We start from the raw sequence: 17,172 nt of genomic DNA, 5'->3' as shown, positions 1-17,172 counted from the left end.
CTCCGGGAGGCGTAAATCCCCGGAGAAAGGTAAGGGGGGGGGTGTAGACAGGGCCGGGCGGGTGGGTTAGGTAGAGGAAGGGAGGGGAAGGTGAGGGGAGGGCGTTAGAGGATTCCCTCCAAGGCCGCTCCGATTTCGGAGCGGCCTTGGAGGGAACGGGGGTAGGCTGCGCGGCTCGGCGCGCGCCGGCTATACAAAATCGATAGCCTTGCGCGCGCCGATCCAGGTTTTTAGCAGATACTTGCGGCTCCGCGCTTATCTACTAAAATCCAGCGTACTTTTGTTTGCGCCTGGAGCGCAAACAAAAGTAGGCCTATTCGCGGAGTCTGAAAATCCGCCCCTATGTGCACATATGATGCAAGACCCTCCTCTTCTCCTCTTGCTAATCCAAGACAATTTCAGGGCACTGTGAAATCAAAAGTTCTCCGGTATGAAGAGCAGGGGATTTTTTTTTAATCCTTATTAGTTTTAATTATTGGATGTTTGTGTCTGCTGTTTTAAAATGTTTTATTGGTGTTTGGAACATTTTTATGAGTTCTTAATTGTTGGATGTTCTATTCTTCAGCTGTTATGAAATTTATATATTTTTATTAGTATGATTTTATTACTTTTTATTTTATATATTTTTATTTTTTAGGAGGAATGATTATTCTGTTTTTCCATTGTTGTACTGTTGTGGTTTCCAGTTCAGTTTTTGTCTGTATATTTCTATTCATACTTATGCTCTTTTTATTCTGTATTTGCTGAGGGTCTCTCTGTGGTCTGCTTAGTTGTCCAAGGTGAGGTATTCTGCCAGTGTGTAGTTTTTGTTATGCCTGTCGGTTGCAGACGGCTGCGACCACAAATACTCACTGCCTGCACCGCATTCCAGTCCTCCACAGGTCTACTCACTGCATGGGCCTGCCTGTATCGCCGTGTTCCTCGGGTCTCCTTGCAGCGACATGGACGCCGCTACTTCCTACATCGATGTCAGGCCTTCCTAGGCACGCGCGTCACAGGCCCCACCTTTGAAGCTTCTTCGGCGGGAACCTCGGGGGCGTCGCTAGTTGATGAGGTCATTGGACTCCTGTACTTAAGCTCCACCTTCGCTCCCAGCAAGCAGACTTGGCAACAAGTCCCGTATGAGTCCTCAACTCCTGCCTCGTGTTCCTGAGATGCCGCTGTGATTTTCCGTGCCCTTAGACCCTGTATGGCACCCGCTCCTTGGGCTGGCCCTGTGCCTCTTGGGTTCTACTCTGCTGCCGGCTCCTACCATCCGGGTCTCCCTTGGAACACCGCAGCAACCTGTGAGTTCCTCGACTAGCCTTCCCTACTCCTCGGGGTTACGCCTGTGTTCTACAAGATTGGCCACGCTCTCCCGCTCCTCGGGTTGCACTCATCATTCAAGTGACTATCTTGAGCCTCCCCACTCCACGGGGCTTGCCTTGGGGTACTGGACTACTGTAAGCTGCCCCTCTCCTCGGGCTAGCCTTAACATCAGTCTACCGGTTCACCTCCGATCTCTGGAATGTTGTCTCCTTAAGCAGCTGAGACTTTGCCTGGACTTCCTGGCCCCATGGGATGGCCTGTACCTTCTAATCTACGCCTACTACGCAGTGGCTCCGCCTCCCAGGGCTGTCTTCCCAGAGAACCTACAGTTTGGCTATTCCAGCACCCACCGCTCCGCGGTCTGTCTGACACTTTCCTGACTACAGAGTCTCACTCCTAGTACTGTCTACGAGGGTCACCTCCTGATCCCAGGGGATCGCCCCACTACTGTGCCTGGAGCTCCCTGCAGCGTTAATACCTCGCCTACTGATGGTATGGACCCGTGGGGCACCTCCCCACGGGCTGTAACAACTCGCACCTCGGTTCCAAGGGTCCACATACCCACATACCCACAAACCATAACAGTTGTGTAGGGATCTATAGCAGCCTGGCTTGTTCTATTTTCCTAATATGAGGTGCATTGGTATTTTAGGGCCTGATGTAATATTAGCATTTCTACCTTTTCATAAGTAGGGTTGTTGCTGTTTGCGTGCTGGCACTTAGTTTTGTTTTAGTATGGAGGTTTTACTATATTGTTATTGTTATAATTCTTTTACTCGTGACTTTCTGAGTGCTAAGCCCACTCTGAACATGTTACAAAAAGCCTAATGCCATTTGGGTTCCAAGTGTCTTTTCTGGTTGGCACCACAACAGTGCATGTAAATATAATATACATGTAAGTGATATTTTTTTACCTCAGGCTGTACTTTTGTCATTTTTCATGTAAAATCTATTATAAATGCATTATTTTTAACTGTGTGGGGAGGGAGGGTGCGCGAGGCTGTACGGTGCACAAGGCAGGCTTCTTCACCCACTGAGCCTAATGGGACACGGCTCTTGCCCTCCATTCTTGCCAGAGCCCGGAGAGAAATGGCAATCCTCTTTATCTTCTGGGCTAGTGATAGCTGATTCTATCTTCCCCTGTTGGGCTCCAGAGAGACAGCAGAAGAAAAAAAGGTTGGTGGCCCCATGGGGGGGAGACAGAAAATGCAGCTTGTAAAAAATGTGGGGTAGATTTTAAAAAGCATTTACTCGAGCAAAACTGGTTTTTGCTCGAGTAAATACACTTTACTCAAGTAAGTGGGCTTTTCAAAATTGCTACAATATATGCCATTGAATTGTCCATAGGATTTACTCAAGTAAGTGCACTTTACTCGAGTAAATAGCTTTTGAAAATTGCTACGATAGTATGTCACATTTACATGCGTAACTCCTTTGAAAATGACCCCCTGTATTTCTATTCAGAGAGAATAGTCTTATCTTTCCCTTGTGTCATTCTTAACAATAAAAGTAATAGTGAGGCTTTTCTTTTTTTTTTTTTTTTAAATTTAGCCGTGGATTGTTGTGAGTGGTGTGTCACACAAATGAGCACTGTCCATCAGGTGTGTCACGACGGGGAAAAAGGTTGAAAACCACTATTAGAGGACTGAGGGTACATTGGAGTTCCCCGGATAACACCGTGGGTCTGTAGATATTCTAGGAGGCTCGGATACGCTGGAGGTCTCTGGATAACACCGTGGGTCTGTAGATATTCTAGGAGGCTCGGATACGCTGGAGGTCTCTGGATAACACCGTGGGTCTGTAGATATTCTAGGAGGCTCGGATACGCTGGAGGTCTCTGGATAACACCGTGGGTCTGTAGATATTCTAGGAGGCTCGGATACGCTGGAGGTCTCTGGATAACACCGTGGGTCTGTAGATATTCTAGGAGGCTCGGATACGCTGGAGGTCTCTGGATAACACCGTGGGTCTGTAGATATTCTAGGAGGCTCGGATACGCTGGAGGTCTCTGGATAACACCGTGGGTCTGTAGATATTCTAGGAGGCTCGGATACGCTGGAGGTCTCTGGATAACACCGTGGGTCTGTAGATATTCTAGGAGGCTCGGATACGCTGGAGGTCTCTGGATAACACCGTGGGTCTGTAGATATTCTAGGAGGCTCGGATACGCTGGAGGTCTCTGGATAACACCGTGGGTCTGTAGATATTCTAGGAGGCTCGGATACGCTGGAGGTCTCTGGATAACACCGTGGGTCTGTAGATATTCTAGGAGGCTCGGATACGCTGGAGGTCTCTGGATAACACCGTGGGTCTGTAGATATTCTAGGAGGCTCGGATACGCTGGAGGTCTCTGGATAACACCGTGGGTCTGTAGATATTCTAGGAGGCTCGGATACACTGGAGATCTCTGGATAACACTGTGGATCTCAGGGTACACTTGAGGTCTTGGAGTTCATTGAGTGAGTTTGTGCCTGTACAGCGGAGTTTTAGTAGCAAGCCCTGGAGAAATGTGGATTCTTTGCAGGCTGTCACAGCTTGTACTAGAGTTATCCAGTGATGATGCTGTACCATATATAGTACAGGTCATAGTCACGGACGGAGAGCTTTTACTCCTTTCTCTCCAGCATGTAGCCAAAAGCCAGCTCCAGCTAAGCCATCCCAGATCCCCCTTGGACGCCACTGGCAGCCTCTCTGCAGGGATTCATCAGCCTCCCTTCCTCTCCCTCCAACCACCCAAAGAAAAACACAAAAATATAAGAAACATTAATTCCAGCAACAAACGATGGAGAAACTAAATTCCTTTTTATTTCTCTCTTCCTTTCCTCCCACCCTCCCTTTTCCTGTTTTCCTTACCCAGAAGCATTAAATAATAAAAAGAACATTAAACTTATTGTTTTGTTATACTGTGCTTGCAGCGTCTGCAGTCTGGTTCAAATTAAGTCCCCTTCCTTTTTTGTAAATGTTTTTTTTATATCTATTTATATTTGTGTGTGTGTGTGTATGTGTATATATATTTATATATATATATATATCATGTTTGTTTTTTTTCCAGATCCTGGTCATCCGTTGTCAGAGAGGTCCAAGTTCGGACTGCAGTATTTCGACACAGCATTTCCCTCCCTCCCCCATGCAACAAGTGCTGACCTGAAATGGAGACCCTTCATTCCAAGTCTCAGGGGGCTCCAGCAGAGGTCAGAAACACAGTACTTCGTGCCAAGCTTTCTGGGCATGACTGAATGTCTGAACAGACCACCAGCAAGGTTCAGAGAACAACAAGAGATGGTGGAAGGATGGGCAGGGAGGGGTGGAGGAGGGTCTTCAAAGTCACGTGGGGTGGCGTTTCAGCAATATTTTGGGAGATTCGAAAACAATCAAGAGACTCTGGCAGCATTCATAGCATGGGATCTATTTAATGTTTGAGTACTTGCCAAGTACTTGTGACTTCGATTGGCCAGCGTTGGAGCCAGGATACTGGGCTTGATGGACCCTTGGTCTGAACTAGTATGTCATATCTTATATTCTTATGCCAGAGGAGATTCGAGTACAATGCAAGGACCAAAACAGCCTGAAAATGGCAGTGAAGATGACTCTTGCAAAATGCCCTGGGTTGAAAATACTGAAGAAGCCAACAAAATGCAGAACAGGGCATTGATGATTTTCATCCTGTGCACGATAATCACAACCTTAGAGTTTGGACGCCCCCTAGTGCTTTAGAATGGAAATAGTATTAATTGCTTAGCACAGATACTATATACAGTATATATAAATACCTATACATTTATACACACATATGTATTTTTTTTTAATCTGTTTGCAGCTAAAATTATGGCCAAGTCACTTCCCTGCCTTCCCATGACCCTTTCTCAGTGTGCTCCAGAGCAATATTCTCATCAGATTGAGCTCTCCCACTATACCTTGGCAGGTTAAGGACAATAAGAGATGGCAGGAGACTGTTGCTAAGGTTGCCACCTGGCTTCATGTCATTAAAAAAAAATAAATCAGTGCTGCTTTTACCTTTTTGCATGCAAGAACTTGCAGGGTTGGATAGGCATATTCATAATGACATGGAGCCATGTAACAACCCTACCTGTGACTGAAAAGCAGGCAAAGAAGGAGCCCAGGGGTCAGAGCCCTCAGGAGACATAAAACGAGCAAGGCTTGGTGCATACTTTTTAATGATTGTGGATCAAAAGAAGTGAGGGGGGGGGGGGGGGGGGGGGGGGGAGAGAAGGAACTGTCTCTGGTGGCCAGCGGCTCAACAGTAGGAGGTGTAGTCAAGACAGCAGCTGGAGTATTTCCTGCAGGAGGCATTGCAGTGACATGGGAAGTCAGAGGAGTAGGCGCCACAGCGCCCCCTGCAGGATGTCAGGTTCACCCCTGTACAGTCACAGTCAACACTAGTGGTTCTCCCGCCGTCCACGCCAAGGGATGGGCTGGTCCTGAAGCGCTCCCCAGAGTATTCAGCTGGATAGGAATATGAAAAAGAGAGAGGAATGAAGTAAAAAATACTTTGTCTGCTTCTGCTTCTGTCACTGAGCTCAGAGGAGTCACTTTATCTCCCTGTGCTTCAGTTCTGATTCCAAACTCTGTCACTGACTGTATGTGTGTGTGTGTGTGTGTGTGTGTGTGTGTGAGATTGCTGGGGAGTCACGTTATCTCCCTGAGCCTCAGCTGTAATCCTCAGCTCTGTGGGGACAATGCAATAAGACATGCATTCAAAACAGGCGCTCATGTTAAGCACCCATTTTCCTAATGCGCATGCAGCCACATCCTCTGGGAGCCCGATGCAGTATTTAAATGAGGGGCTGCCTAAACAAGGACGTGCTATGGGAGAATTATGCGTCCCTATGCACAAATGCATCGGGCACCCATAATTGCAACGGGCACTCAATACAAGTATCCATTTCTATCCTGCTTCTTCTGGCCAATTTTGCTAAGGTTGTCGAAGACGCCCATAGCTAAGCACTCCTTGCTGCCTTGCTGTAGGCGTCTAAACTGTGTGTCCAGAAGAATTTTTTTTTTAAATCAAGCCAATATACATTTCCTTAGCATTTGGGCATGTCACTCCCAACAAATGGGTTATGCACCTCTGCCAGCAGATGGAGACGGAGCAAAAGCTGACTTCACGGCCATATAGTCCCACCCTGACATCAGCCTGCCAGTATTATCCATCTATAGCAGATGGTGGTCATACATTTCCCTTTGGGGGGATTGCCTGCGAGTAAAAAAAAAAAAAAAGAAGAAGAAAAGAAGAAGGAATTGAAAGGAGATAGCGGAAAGCTGAGACGTCTATATAGCACTGCTTGCGTCCAGAGGTGATACCATGCAGTCCCTCCCTCGGTAGAGTGCCCTCAAGTCGATAGCCTTGACTGGCATGGACCTAAAATTACATTAGCAGTTGCAGGTCAAGAGAGGCTCAGCAGTGAAGACTTTAGCCCCTTTCCCCTGTAGCTGGGACCGTTCCTGTTCTCAGCCAGGGAGGGCTGAGCTGAAGTAAAAGTTTCTTACTTTATTAAAAAAACAAACAAACAAACAATGAGAGGAAAGCAGGAGAAAGGATCTGATATCTCAGTGTTCGACTATCCCGCTCACATGTCTGGGGAGTTCAGTGGGTGAGGAGGTAGTACAGGCATGGTGAATTGAGCAGGCATTTGGTGTTGTTAATCTGATGCCTGATGGGAGGAGCAATCAGATAGGAGTTAGAAATCTGTTATTAACGGAGTTGCTGGAGATAGCAATATGTAGTTATATAGGAGAGTAGAGGGTGGATCCTTGGACCAGTGGCAGATGACCACACCCCCGGGAGAAGATCCCGAGAGAGACCACTGATCAGGCTCAGAGTATGGAGACAAACACACACTAGTTCTTTTATTAGACAGTATACTGAACCACCAGAGATGGCAGTAGTGAGCTGTTAAGCCCGGCTGGGCTGTAGTCCCTCCGAGACTGGAACAGCGATCCCTGGAGGCTGAGCTGAAGAGAGACTGAGATATAGTGAATAGGCAGGGTATGCAGATGGTAACACTCACACAATGTCCCAATGAAGCCCAGGAGCTGGAAAGTATATAGGCCCTCGAGGAGCGAGTGCCTGGTTCCAGGGAAAGCTCAGAGAGAATGATGGTAACTCACTGATGTAGCTGATATAGTTGGTAGTGAAGACTTCCAGGCAGAAGAGTATACAAAGCAAGTCTGGGATCAGGGCCCTTGAGGAGCGAGTACCAGTTCCAGACTGTCACCTGAAAAAACAAGGAGAGAGCGAGGCCCCCGAGGAGCGGGTACCTCTGGTAAGACCGAGGAGGCAGAGTTGCTTAGGTAGCGAAACCCTTGCTAACTCGATCTGTTAGCAAATACTGAGACCTTAAATATCCGTCGCGGGTGATTTCATCTTCGAGGGACGCCCCCGAGGTTCGCGCCAATGCTGGTACTTCAATCGGGGCTGCGCCGTGCCGCTCGTGTGCCCCTAGGCCTCCAGGAAACATGGCGGTTGCAGCGTTGAGCCAGTTCGGGAATGCTTGAGGACAATTGGCAGAATAACGCCGTGGAAGCCAATCTTCCTGCGGTCGGAGAGGGAGGCGCCAGAGAGGTAAGGAGGGCGGAGAGAGGGCATCGGGCATCGACGGACACAACATTTGGCTAGGTTCTGCTCCTAAGCTTCTCTCCTTTTGGTGCCTGGTAGGCCTCAACGTGATTTCGTGCATTTTTTTGCCGCTTGCCGTCAGTTTGGGCACCTAGTTGGATGTGAGGCCTACATGCATATACTTGCGCACACATTTTTTTGTGTGTGTCTATTTTGTGTGTGGGATTTATGCACACATAATCTAAGTGCAAGCTTTTACCATTCTGCACACTTACAACCATGGCGCCCATGGAAAAGAAGCCTAAGCGCTTATCTATTTGTGCTGCATGCCACATCAGAGCCATTCAGCTGGAGCTTTCTTTAAGCCTGTGTCAACACTGCCTGGATGCTTGGGGAGATTTACCTCCTTCTGATTTTGCCAACAATGGTCAATCTCCTCAGTCTGTGGGGAGTGGGACCAAGAGTGGCACGATGGGGCTGTCCCCTCCCTCAGTCAATCCATGGACCGAGTCGTCAGGAGACACTTGCTCTTAGGATGTCAGCTTCAGGACTATGAGGACTGGAATGGATGTGTCTTCCTTTTCCTGGGTAGAATTTTTCCAGGGCTTGCAGAAATTTCTACAGGGGCAGTCTTCTGAGTTGGCGCTGCCTGTTAATATAGGTTCGTGTGTGCAGACTGCTCCTCTACCTGTTTCCATGGTCAAGCACGTAGCACAGTGTGGTCTAACACGGCTCAAATATAGATGGATCAAGATGATACCAATGATGATGATGGTGGTGGCTCTCCCATTGAGGAAGGGGAGATTCCCCCAGATTTGGAGCTTATAGAACTCTTCTCTGTTTCTTTCATAGAGATGAGTTGCCAAGCTTGATCTCTCTGACCTTGAGGACCCTTGGAGAGCCTGGGTCTGACTCCTTGGGGATGCATAAGAAGGATCCCATTTTGGTCGCTCTACACAAGGATGTTTATTTCCCCTCCTGGATGCAATCTACGAGTTGATTGATCCTGAATGGAATGCACCATAGGCATCTTTTAAAGGAGGATATATCTTGGCGGGTTTATATCTCTTGGATCTGTAGGCCAGAGAGCAGTTTCTCTTCCTTAAGATGGATGCTTTGGTGTGTTCTTTCATGAAAAGTACCACCATCCTGGTAGAGGGAAGTGAGGCATTAAAAGATGTTCAGGATAGAAGGATTGAGGCTATCCTAAAGCAAGGCTTTGAGGCAGCGACAATGAATTTACAAATTGCTTCTTGTTACGCTTTGGTACCTAAGGCTACCTTGAAACTTTGTCAAGATTCTGCTAGCACTATGTACAATCTTGGACCTATGACAGAACCGGGGGCTGCCTTCTTAGCTGATGCGGGCTATGTCTTGGTTCGCACAACCGACAGAGATGCTGCTTCGGTTATTGCAGCCAGGCCTGATACTATCTCAGAGGCCAATCTTTATAAGCTGCCCTTTAAGGGCTCGCTTTTGTTGGTAGTGAATTAGAAAAATTGGCAAGTAAATGAGGAGAGACACAGGGTCCCTTGTTTTCCAAAGGACAAGAGACCCATGGCCTGGTCTTTTTGGGCGGGTGGGTGCTCTCGAGACTACCAGCGTTTTCGGCCTTATATGGAGGTTTCCCCCAGAGGTCCCAGCCCTTCCATAGGTCTCAGTCCTTTCACCCTCAAGGACCTTGAAAGGATGCAGGCTCTGGAGGTGGAACCCCTCGGTCTTCCCAGTGAAGGTTTGTGGGCTCACCAGGTGGTACAGAAGATAGGTGGTAGTCTATCCCATTTTTATCACAGATGGGTCCAGATTACTTCGAATCAATGCGTTCTTGAAGTGGTTCAGGACGGGTATGGTCTCAAATTTTGTCGCTTTCCTCTGGATGCTTTTATGGTCTCTCCTTGCTACTCCCCTCAGAAGAGGGTAGAAGTGGAAGCAACATTACAAAGGCTGTTGAACCTGAATGCAGTGAAATATGGGCTGCTATTCTATTTATTTTGTCATGCCCAAAAAGGAAAGGTTGTTTTGACCCATACTGGATCTCAAGGGCATCAACCGACATTTACAAGTCATGCATTTCAGAAATGGTGTGCTCTGTCATAATGGCAGTACAAGCAGATGAGTACCTCACATCTCTAGATCTGATGGAGACGTGTCTACATATTCCCATCCTTTGGGAACATCAGCGGTTCCTCCGGTTTTCTATTCTGGATCATCATTACCAGTTTTAGGCCTTTCCTTTCAGGCTAGCCATGACACCCAGGACCTTTTCCAAGCTTATGATGGTGGCAGTGGTGGCCCTCCTCAAGAAAGGCATTCTAATTCACCCCTTTCTGGTCAACTGGTTGATTTCAAGCTAAGGACATGCAAGAGATTCTTTGCACTTCCTGCAATTTGCAGCCATCTCAGACCTTGGAGTATGTCAGGGTTCGTTTCGATACATGGCAGGGCAGAGAATTTCTGCCGGAGTCTTGGATCCACACATTGATGATATGAATTAGATCCCTGCAGAGCTCTGTTTGTCCAACCGTGTGGTCTTATCGACAGGTCCTGGGGTTGATGGCTGCCACATTGGAAGTGCTTCCCTGGGCAACGGCTCATATGCGCCCTCTTCAGTGTGCATTGCTCTCCCGATGGAATCCTCAGTCGCAGAATTATGTGGTGAGGCTGCTTCTGCTGTTAGAGGTGAGGTCCCAGTTGGACTGGTGGTTACAGGCAGATCAACTCAGGAAGGGAGTTTCCCTGAGGACACTAGATTGGTTGGTGCTCAGGACAGATGTGAGCCTCCAGGACTGGGGGACTCATTATCAGGAGTTAGTGGTACAAGGGTGCAGGAATGCAGCAGAGTGGCAGTGGAACATCAACAGGCTGGCGGCACAAGCGGTTTGGTTAGCATGCTTGCAGTTCACCTTGCGGCTAGGGGCTCGGGAGGTCTGAAGAATGTCTGACAATGCGATGAAGGTGGCTTACATCAGTCATTAGGGTGGAATCAAGAGTTGTCAGGTGTCGGAGGAGATAGATGCCATCATGGTGTGGGCAGAGCAGTATCTCCTAAGCATATCTGCCTCTCACATTGCCATAAAGGACAACATCAGAGCTGATTTCCTCAGCAGGAGATGCTTGGACCCTGGATAATGGGGGCTGGCAAATGAGGCTTTTCAGTTCCTGGTGAACCGCCTGGGCCTACTGGATCTAGACCTGTTGGTGAACTTCAACAACACAAAGGTTCCATGCTTCTTCAGTTGCAGGTGGGACCCAAAAGCGATGGGCATTGACGCTCTTGTTCAGGAATGGCCACACAGCACCCTTCTGTATGTGTTTCCATCCTGGCCTCTGATAGGCAGACTGGTTCAGAAGATTGCAAGTCAAACCAACACCTTCCTTTTAGTGGCTTGGGATTGGGCTCAAAGGTCGATCTTCTGGTGGGCAGTCTCCTCCGGCTACCATTTTGGATGGATCTGTTACAACAGGGGCTCATTCTGCAGGAGGATCCAGGTCGATTCTGTTTTACGGTTTGGCCATTGAAAGGACTCGATTGTTGAAGCAGGGTTTTTCATCTGCGATAATTTCCACTCTTCTTCGAGCCCGGAAATGTTCTGCTTCTCTAGCCTATGTTAGAATTTGAAGAGTCTTTGAGACCTGGTGTTCTGAGAGAGGTACTCAACCACTCAAGGTGGATATTTCTTTCATTCTAGAATTTTTACAAGATGGTTTGCTTAAGAATTTGTCCCTTAAAACCTTGAAGGTTCAAATTGCAGCCCTGGCTTGTTATAGGGGACAAGTCAATGGAGGGCCTTTGTCTTCCCATCCAGACATGTTGCGTTTCTTGCAGGGAGTTAAGCATCTTCATCCTCCTTTGCACCTTCCAGAGCTCTAGGACCTTAACTTGGTCCGAGAGTTTTTGGCAGGTCCGACTTTTCAACTGCTAGGTACTCTTTCCTTGCGGTCGCTTACCTTGAAGACAGTTTTTCTGGTAGCTATCTATTCAGCATATTGGGTCTCTGAGCTGAAGGCTCTTTTCTGCTGTGAGCCTTTTCTCCGTATGCCTCCAGGTATGGTTGAACTTCGGACCGTGCCCTCCTTTTTGCCCAAAGTGATTTCGAAGTTTCATTTGATTCAGTCCATTTTTCTGCCTGCCTTGGACAGGGACAAAGATGAAACTGAGTATCCGCCTTTTGCATTCCTTGGATGTCAAGCGTCATTTACTACAGCACTTGGAGTTGACTAAGGCTGTTCAGAAGTCTGATCGCCTATTTGTGCTCCATGGTGGAGGTAAACAGGGAGCACTGGTGATGCGGGCAATGATTCCCCTCTGGGTTAAGGAAGTCATTATGGCAGCCTCTGTGACTGCTGAAGTTGCCTTACCAAAACAGATTAGACTGCATCCACGAGGGCTCAGGTGGTATCATGGGCGAAACTTTGTTTGTTGTGGCCTGCTGAAATTTTCCGAGTAGTGACATGGTCATCTTTGCACACTTTCTCCAAGCATTATCGCTTGGATGTTAGGGCTGGGGAGAATGCCGCATTTGCACAAGCAGTATTGACTGGACTACTGGCAGCCTCCCGCCCTTTTCAAGATTAGCTTTGGTACATCCCACTTGTTGGGATTGACCTTCCTGAATGCTAAGGAAGGAGAAATTACTACTTACCTGATAATTTCCTTTCCTTTAGTAAGATCAGGTCAATCCTAGACCCACCCTCAGCTACCGATGTTTGAATTTGTGGTTAGTCTTTCTTTGAACGAGCCATGTAGAGTATAATTCCAGCTTTTTGTTGAAAACTGGTAAGTGGCTTCTCTAGCCCTTAGTTTGCTAGATATGTTCTTTCTTTTGGCTGAGCTCGGTGTTCCTGTTGGTTGAGAAACATGAATGGTTGGCTGTTGCTAATAATGTTCAAGTATAATCAGTTTTGTCCACTGTTTGGCTTTTCCAGAGAATACTGGTGGGCTGATGTCAGGGGTAGGACTATATGGCCATGAATTCAGCTTTTGCTTTGTTTCCATCTGCTGGCAGAAGTGCATAACCCACTCGTTGAGATTGACCTGCCTTTACTAAAAGGAAAGGAAATTATCAGGTAAGTTGTAATTTCTCCTTATTTTTCAACACCACAAGTAGTAAATTTAAGTGTCACAATGATACTAAGTAGGAGGAGCCACAGAGGACTGTATTTTAAAATTTCTTATGAGCCCTTGACTCACAGATTGACTTTATGCCACATACAGGGTTGGAGTTAAATTTGCCACATTAAAAAGTGTGCATTGGGCACTCAGCAAGTTTCTGCATCGGGGGGGTAATAGCTAATAGTCTCATTTACATGGAATTTACATGTAATGGGCGCTATCGGCTAAGCATTTGTTTGAGCGCATGTTTTGGATGCGCTAATCAATTTATTGCACTGGGAGCTAGTCTAGCATGCCCAAAATGCGCATCCAACCTTGTGTAAACCCGTGCGCTAGGCTGGGGCACACTTCATTGCAGCAGCCCCTATGTGTTTGACCTCAGGGGAGTCACTTTGTCTCCCTGTGCCTCGGCTCTAATCCCCAGCTCTGTGTGTTTGACTTCAAGGGAGTCACTTTATCTCGTTGTTCTTCAGTTCTTAGGCAGTAGACCTGGGTTCCAGTCCCATGTTAGGCTGCTGTTTGGCACTAACTTCTGAAGTGATGCTTATAGCCATGGTGTGAAGGATGGAGAGCTTAGAGGCATTCTTAGTGAAGCCTAATAACAGGCCTGGGGCAGTAATGGACACAGCTCTTGAACAAGCTGTATTCTTTTGTCTCTGCAAAAAGAGGCCCTGCATCTTCAACAAGCTGGGAAGGAGAAAGAAAAAAGAGCCTGTCCTGGGGAGGACAGGGTACAGAAACACTGGAAGATGGAACAGGAGAAACAGACCAACACTTACGGTCCAGGCACAACTCCAGCTCCACAGGGTAGTGATCAGAGATGGCTTTGGTCTGAAAGACAGAAAAGATCAATCAGTTCTCTTGAATGCACTTCTCAGGAGACCAAGAGCCCCCATCCCCTATGGCAGGGGTGGGCAAACTATAGAAACTGGCCTATGGGATCATTTTTTCCAGCCCACTCATTATGAGATAAGCTTACATTCAGTTAATGGCTTTACCTTCCCACTGATGCTGTAGTTGTGTGGCTGCCCTGGTGCCATCATCATCATCATTAAAGGCCCAATCTTGCGCGCATCTCAGCACTTCTTAAAAAGTGTCTATTTTAGGCGTTTGATGATGATGTCACTGCTAGGGCATCCATGGAGCTACAGTAACTTTGTTTCCCTGCTGTCACCACTGTTCTTCTTCCTCTGCTGACCCAGCAAACCCGAGGCCCTCATGGGCCATTAACCAGGCCGACCTGGGACTGTCACCGCCTCTTTTCTGCCAGTGTCCAAAAGGCAGACCATGATGGCAGCAAACCCACAGCAAAACCAAAAAAAGTAAAATCAGTTGTTCTCCACCAGAGGAAAAGAGAGGCTGTATAGGTAGTGCAGGTCCCACCGCAGCTTTTCTCCTGGTATATTAAACTTGCCTCTGAGTGTGGTGGAAGATAAAGATGGCTGCTGTTGATCCAGGCTCTTGCCCAAGTTGAACTGATCCAGAGGTCTTTAAAAGCAGCTATCCTATGCATTCAGGAGCAAGTTTTACTGCATGGGCAAAAAGCAACTGCACATTTTTATTAGGCTTTGATCTTCAGAATTCCTTTACTGTTTTTGTCCGGCAAACAGGACGATTCAGTACGGTGCGCTCAGCTGAGCGCACCATTTAGCACCCGTTTGGCCGCGTATTTTCGACGCGCGTCTATTACCCCTTATACTGTAATAGCGCCTTGAAAACACGTGTCCAAACTCGTGAAAACTAATAGCGCTCATCACATGCAAATGCATATTGATGAGCCTATTAGTTAGTCGCCCAGAATACTGAACGTAAAATGTGCGACCAAGGCAGGCGTTAACCATAGACAGCACCGGGAAAGTGTACAGAAAAGCAGAAAAAAAAAACTGCTTTTCTGTACACCCTCCGACTTAATATCCTAGCGCTATTAAGTCAGAGGTCCCAAAAATAAAAAAAACCCAAAAACGTAAAAAAAAAAAATCTGTCCACGGGTTCGAAAACGGATACTCAGTTTTGCTGATGCCAGTAAAATTAAGCGTCAGTTGTTGGACCCGCTGACAACCACCGCTTCCGCTATTAAGGGGGTGCTAGGGACACGCTATTGTCCCTAGCTCCTCCTTATTAGCGCGGGCCCTAATTTAAATGGAGAATCGCACCTCTCCTGGGCGCGCGTCGGGAGAGCAGGTGTGCACCACCTGGTCATAGGTCACATTTATTTATTTATTTATTTAAAGTTTTTTTTATACCGATTTTCCTGCATAAAATGCATATCAAACCGGTTTACAATGAAACAGAATGAGCAGGAAGTAAAATTCCTTAGTCTAATACATTTAAACGTCAATAATGAAATAATTTTAAACAAAGCAAAAAGCTAAATAACATTAATAAAAGTTAAATTATTAACATAAACATAAATATAATTATATTAGAAGGAGCACAAAGGTTAGCATGAAGGGGAGCACAAAGGGGAAAACCCCTTTGTCACGCCCGGCACGCGACGCCTGGTGTAATCGCGACGTTAATCGGGTCGCCGCTGGCTGGTCGTCATGACGTCGGGGGGGGGGGGCGAGTCTTCACATCGCTGATTTTCTCTTTTAACATCTCAGTTCATTTTTACTATGATACACATGATACAGCAAACCTGTAGATAGGTGGGGGGAGGGGAGAGGGAGAAGAAAATAAGGAGTGGTGACCCCCTCCCCGTGACACACACACATACAGATCCCTCCTTTAACGTCCCAGCAACCCCAGATTTTGGTGCTGTTGGACGATTTTGATTTCTGAAGGGCAGCAATTTGATTGGCTGAGGGTCTGGCACCACTTGATATCACAATCGCCTCCTCCAAAATACAGTCATTGCCATGAATCTTTGCTTCTTAATAGGCCCAATCATCAGGTAAGAAGAGACGAGGTCACACCATGATTATAGCAAGTTCTTTCCACGAAGAGGTTAAGTATGATCAGAGGAAGTTCAAGTGACCAGCTGTGCAACGGACCTGGCACCTGGGGTGTCCTGGATTCTAACTGCTAAGCCGCCCAGTGCAGGATAGTCTGTAATAACAAGACATCTACCCCACCGTGAACTTCAGAGAGTGCTGGAGGGGGGTGGAAGGAGGAGAGCTGTGTCACAATTGCCCTGGCCCAAGTTGCTACCCACGTATCTCACCATTTCGTAGGAGAGGCCGAAGGCATCCTGGAAGTTAAACGCCGTGGCTGTGTGCGGCAGGACCGCGGTCAACATGCCTGCGCCGCTGGCCACAATCCTAAGGAAGGGAGAAGGACAGAAGGTGAATGCAGGGAGCAAGTCAAGGGGGGAAGGCAGGGGGCACCAGAACCTTGGCAAAAATGTGTGTTGGGGGTGGAGAGCCAAGGCTGAATTGTGGAGGATTTAAAAGCCTACTTAAATATCTTTCCCCCCCCCCCATCTCGATCTTCATGCCTTATCTCTTCCTCACCTTTCTCCCATCTCCACTCCCTGAACCTCATAATCTCTCCCACTCCCCTCATCGGTGCTGGGGCCAGGTCTGGTAATGGCAGTGGTGACAGCAGCCAGGGAGAGAGAGTACAGGGACTGAGCTAGTGTGTGCTCACAGACCCTGCTGCCTCTGGGCTACTGAGTGGGAGGCAGGGCCTGTGAGCATGTACTGATTCTATCTGGCATGTAGATCCTAACCTTGATTTACTGCAAACTGGAATTGGAGGGGGGGGGGAACTATGATACTGAGAAAGTACTGAAAGAGTATATGACAAGCAGAGATGGCCAGCTCCAGTTCTTAAGAGACACAAACAGGCCTGGTTTTCAGGATAATCCACAACGAATATGCATGAGATGGACTGCATACAATCGAGGCACTACATGCAAATGTATCTCATGCATATTCATGGTGGCTATCCTGAAAATCAGGCGTGTCTTGAGGACAAGAGCCACCCTTGTGATAGAGGTTTATAAAATCATGAGTGGGGTGGAAAAGTTAAACAAGGAATGGTTTTCTACTCTTTCAGATGGTACAAGGATTAGGGAACACTCCATGAAACTAACAGCAGATTAAAAAAAATGGAGAAAATATTTTTTTTCCCTCAATACATGATTAAGTTATGGAATTTGTTGTCAGGGGATGTGGTCAAGGCATTTAGCATAGATGAATTTAAAAAGGTTTAGACAAGCTCCTAGAAGAAA

The 17,172-nt window shown here is 47.3% G+C and overlaps 1 protein-coding gene across 1 annotated transcript in view; it reads right to left on the bottom strand.

Annotated features, from left to right (window-relative positions):
• Positions 1 to 5,517: 5,517 nt before the first annotated feature.
• LOC115098158 (deoxyribonuclease-1-like) overlaps positions 5,518 to 17,172 on the bottom strand; it is a 45,522-nt gene continuing 33,867 nt past the window's right edge. Inside the window, exons 9-11 of the mRNA XM_029614538.1 lie at positions 16,162 to 16,258; positions 13,778 to 13,829; positions 5,518 to 5,772 (exon numbers count right to left, since the gene is read on the bottom strand). Coding sequence (XP_029470398.1) covers positions 5,564 to 5,772; positions 13,778 to 13,829; positions 16,162 to 16,258 — 358 coding nt within the window. The 3' untranslated portion in view covers positions 5,518 to 5,563. The remainder of the gene's footprint in view (positions 5,773 to 13,777; positions 13,830 to 16,161; positions 16,259 to 17,172) is intronic.

Source organism: Rhinatrema bivittatum, chromosome 1, assembly GCF_901001135.1.
Source record: "Rhinatrema bivittatum chromosome 1, aRhiBiv1.1, whole genome shotgun sequence".
NCBI lineage: Eukaryota > Metazoa > Chordata > Amphibia > Gymnophiona > Rhinatrematidae > Rhinatrema > Rhinatrema bivittatum.
This window is presented reverse-complemented; position numbering and strand designations above follow the sequence as displayed.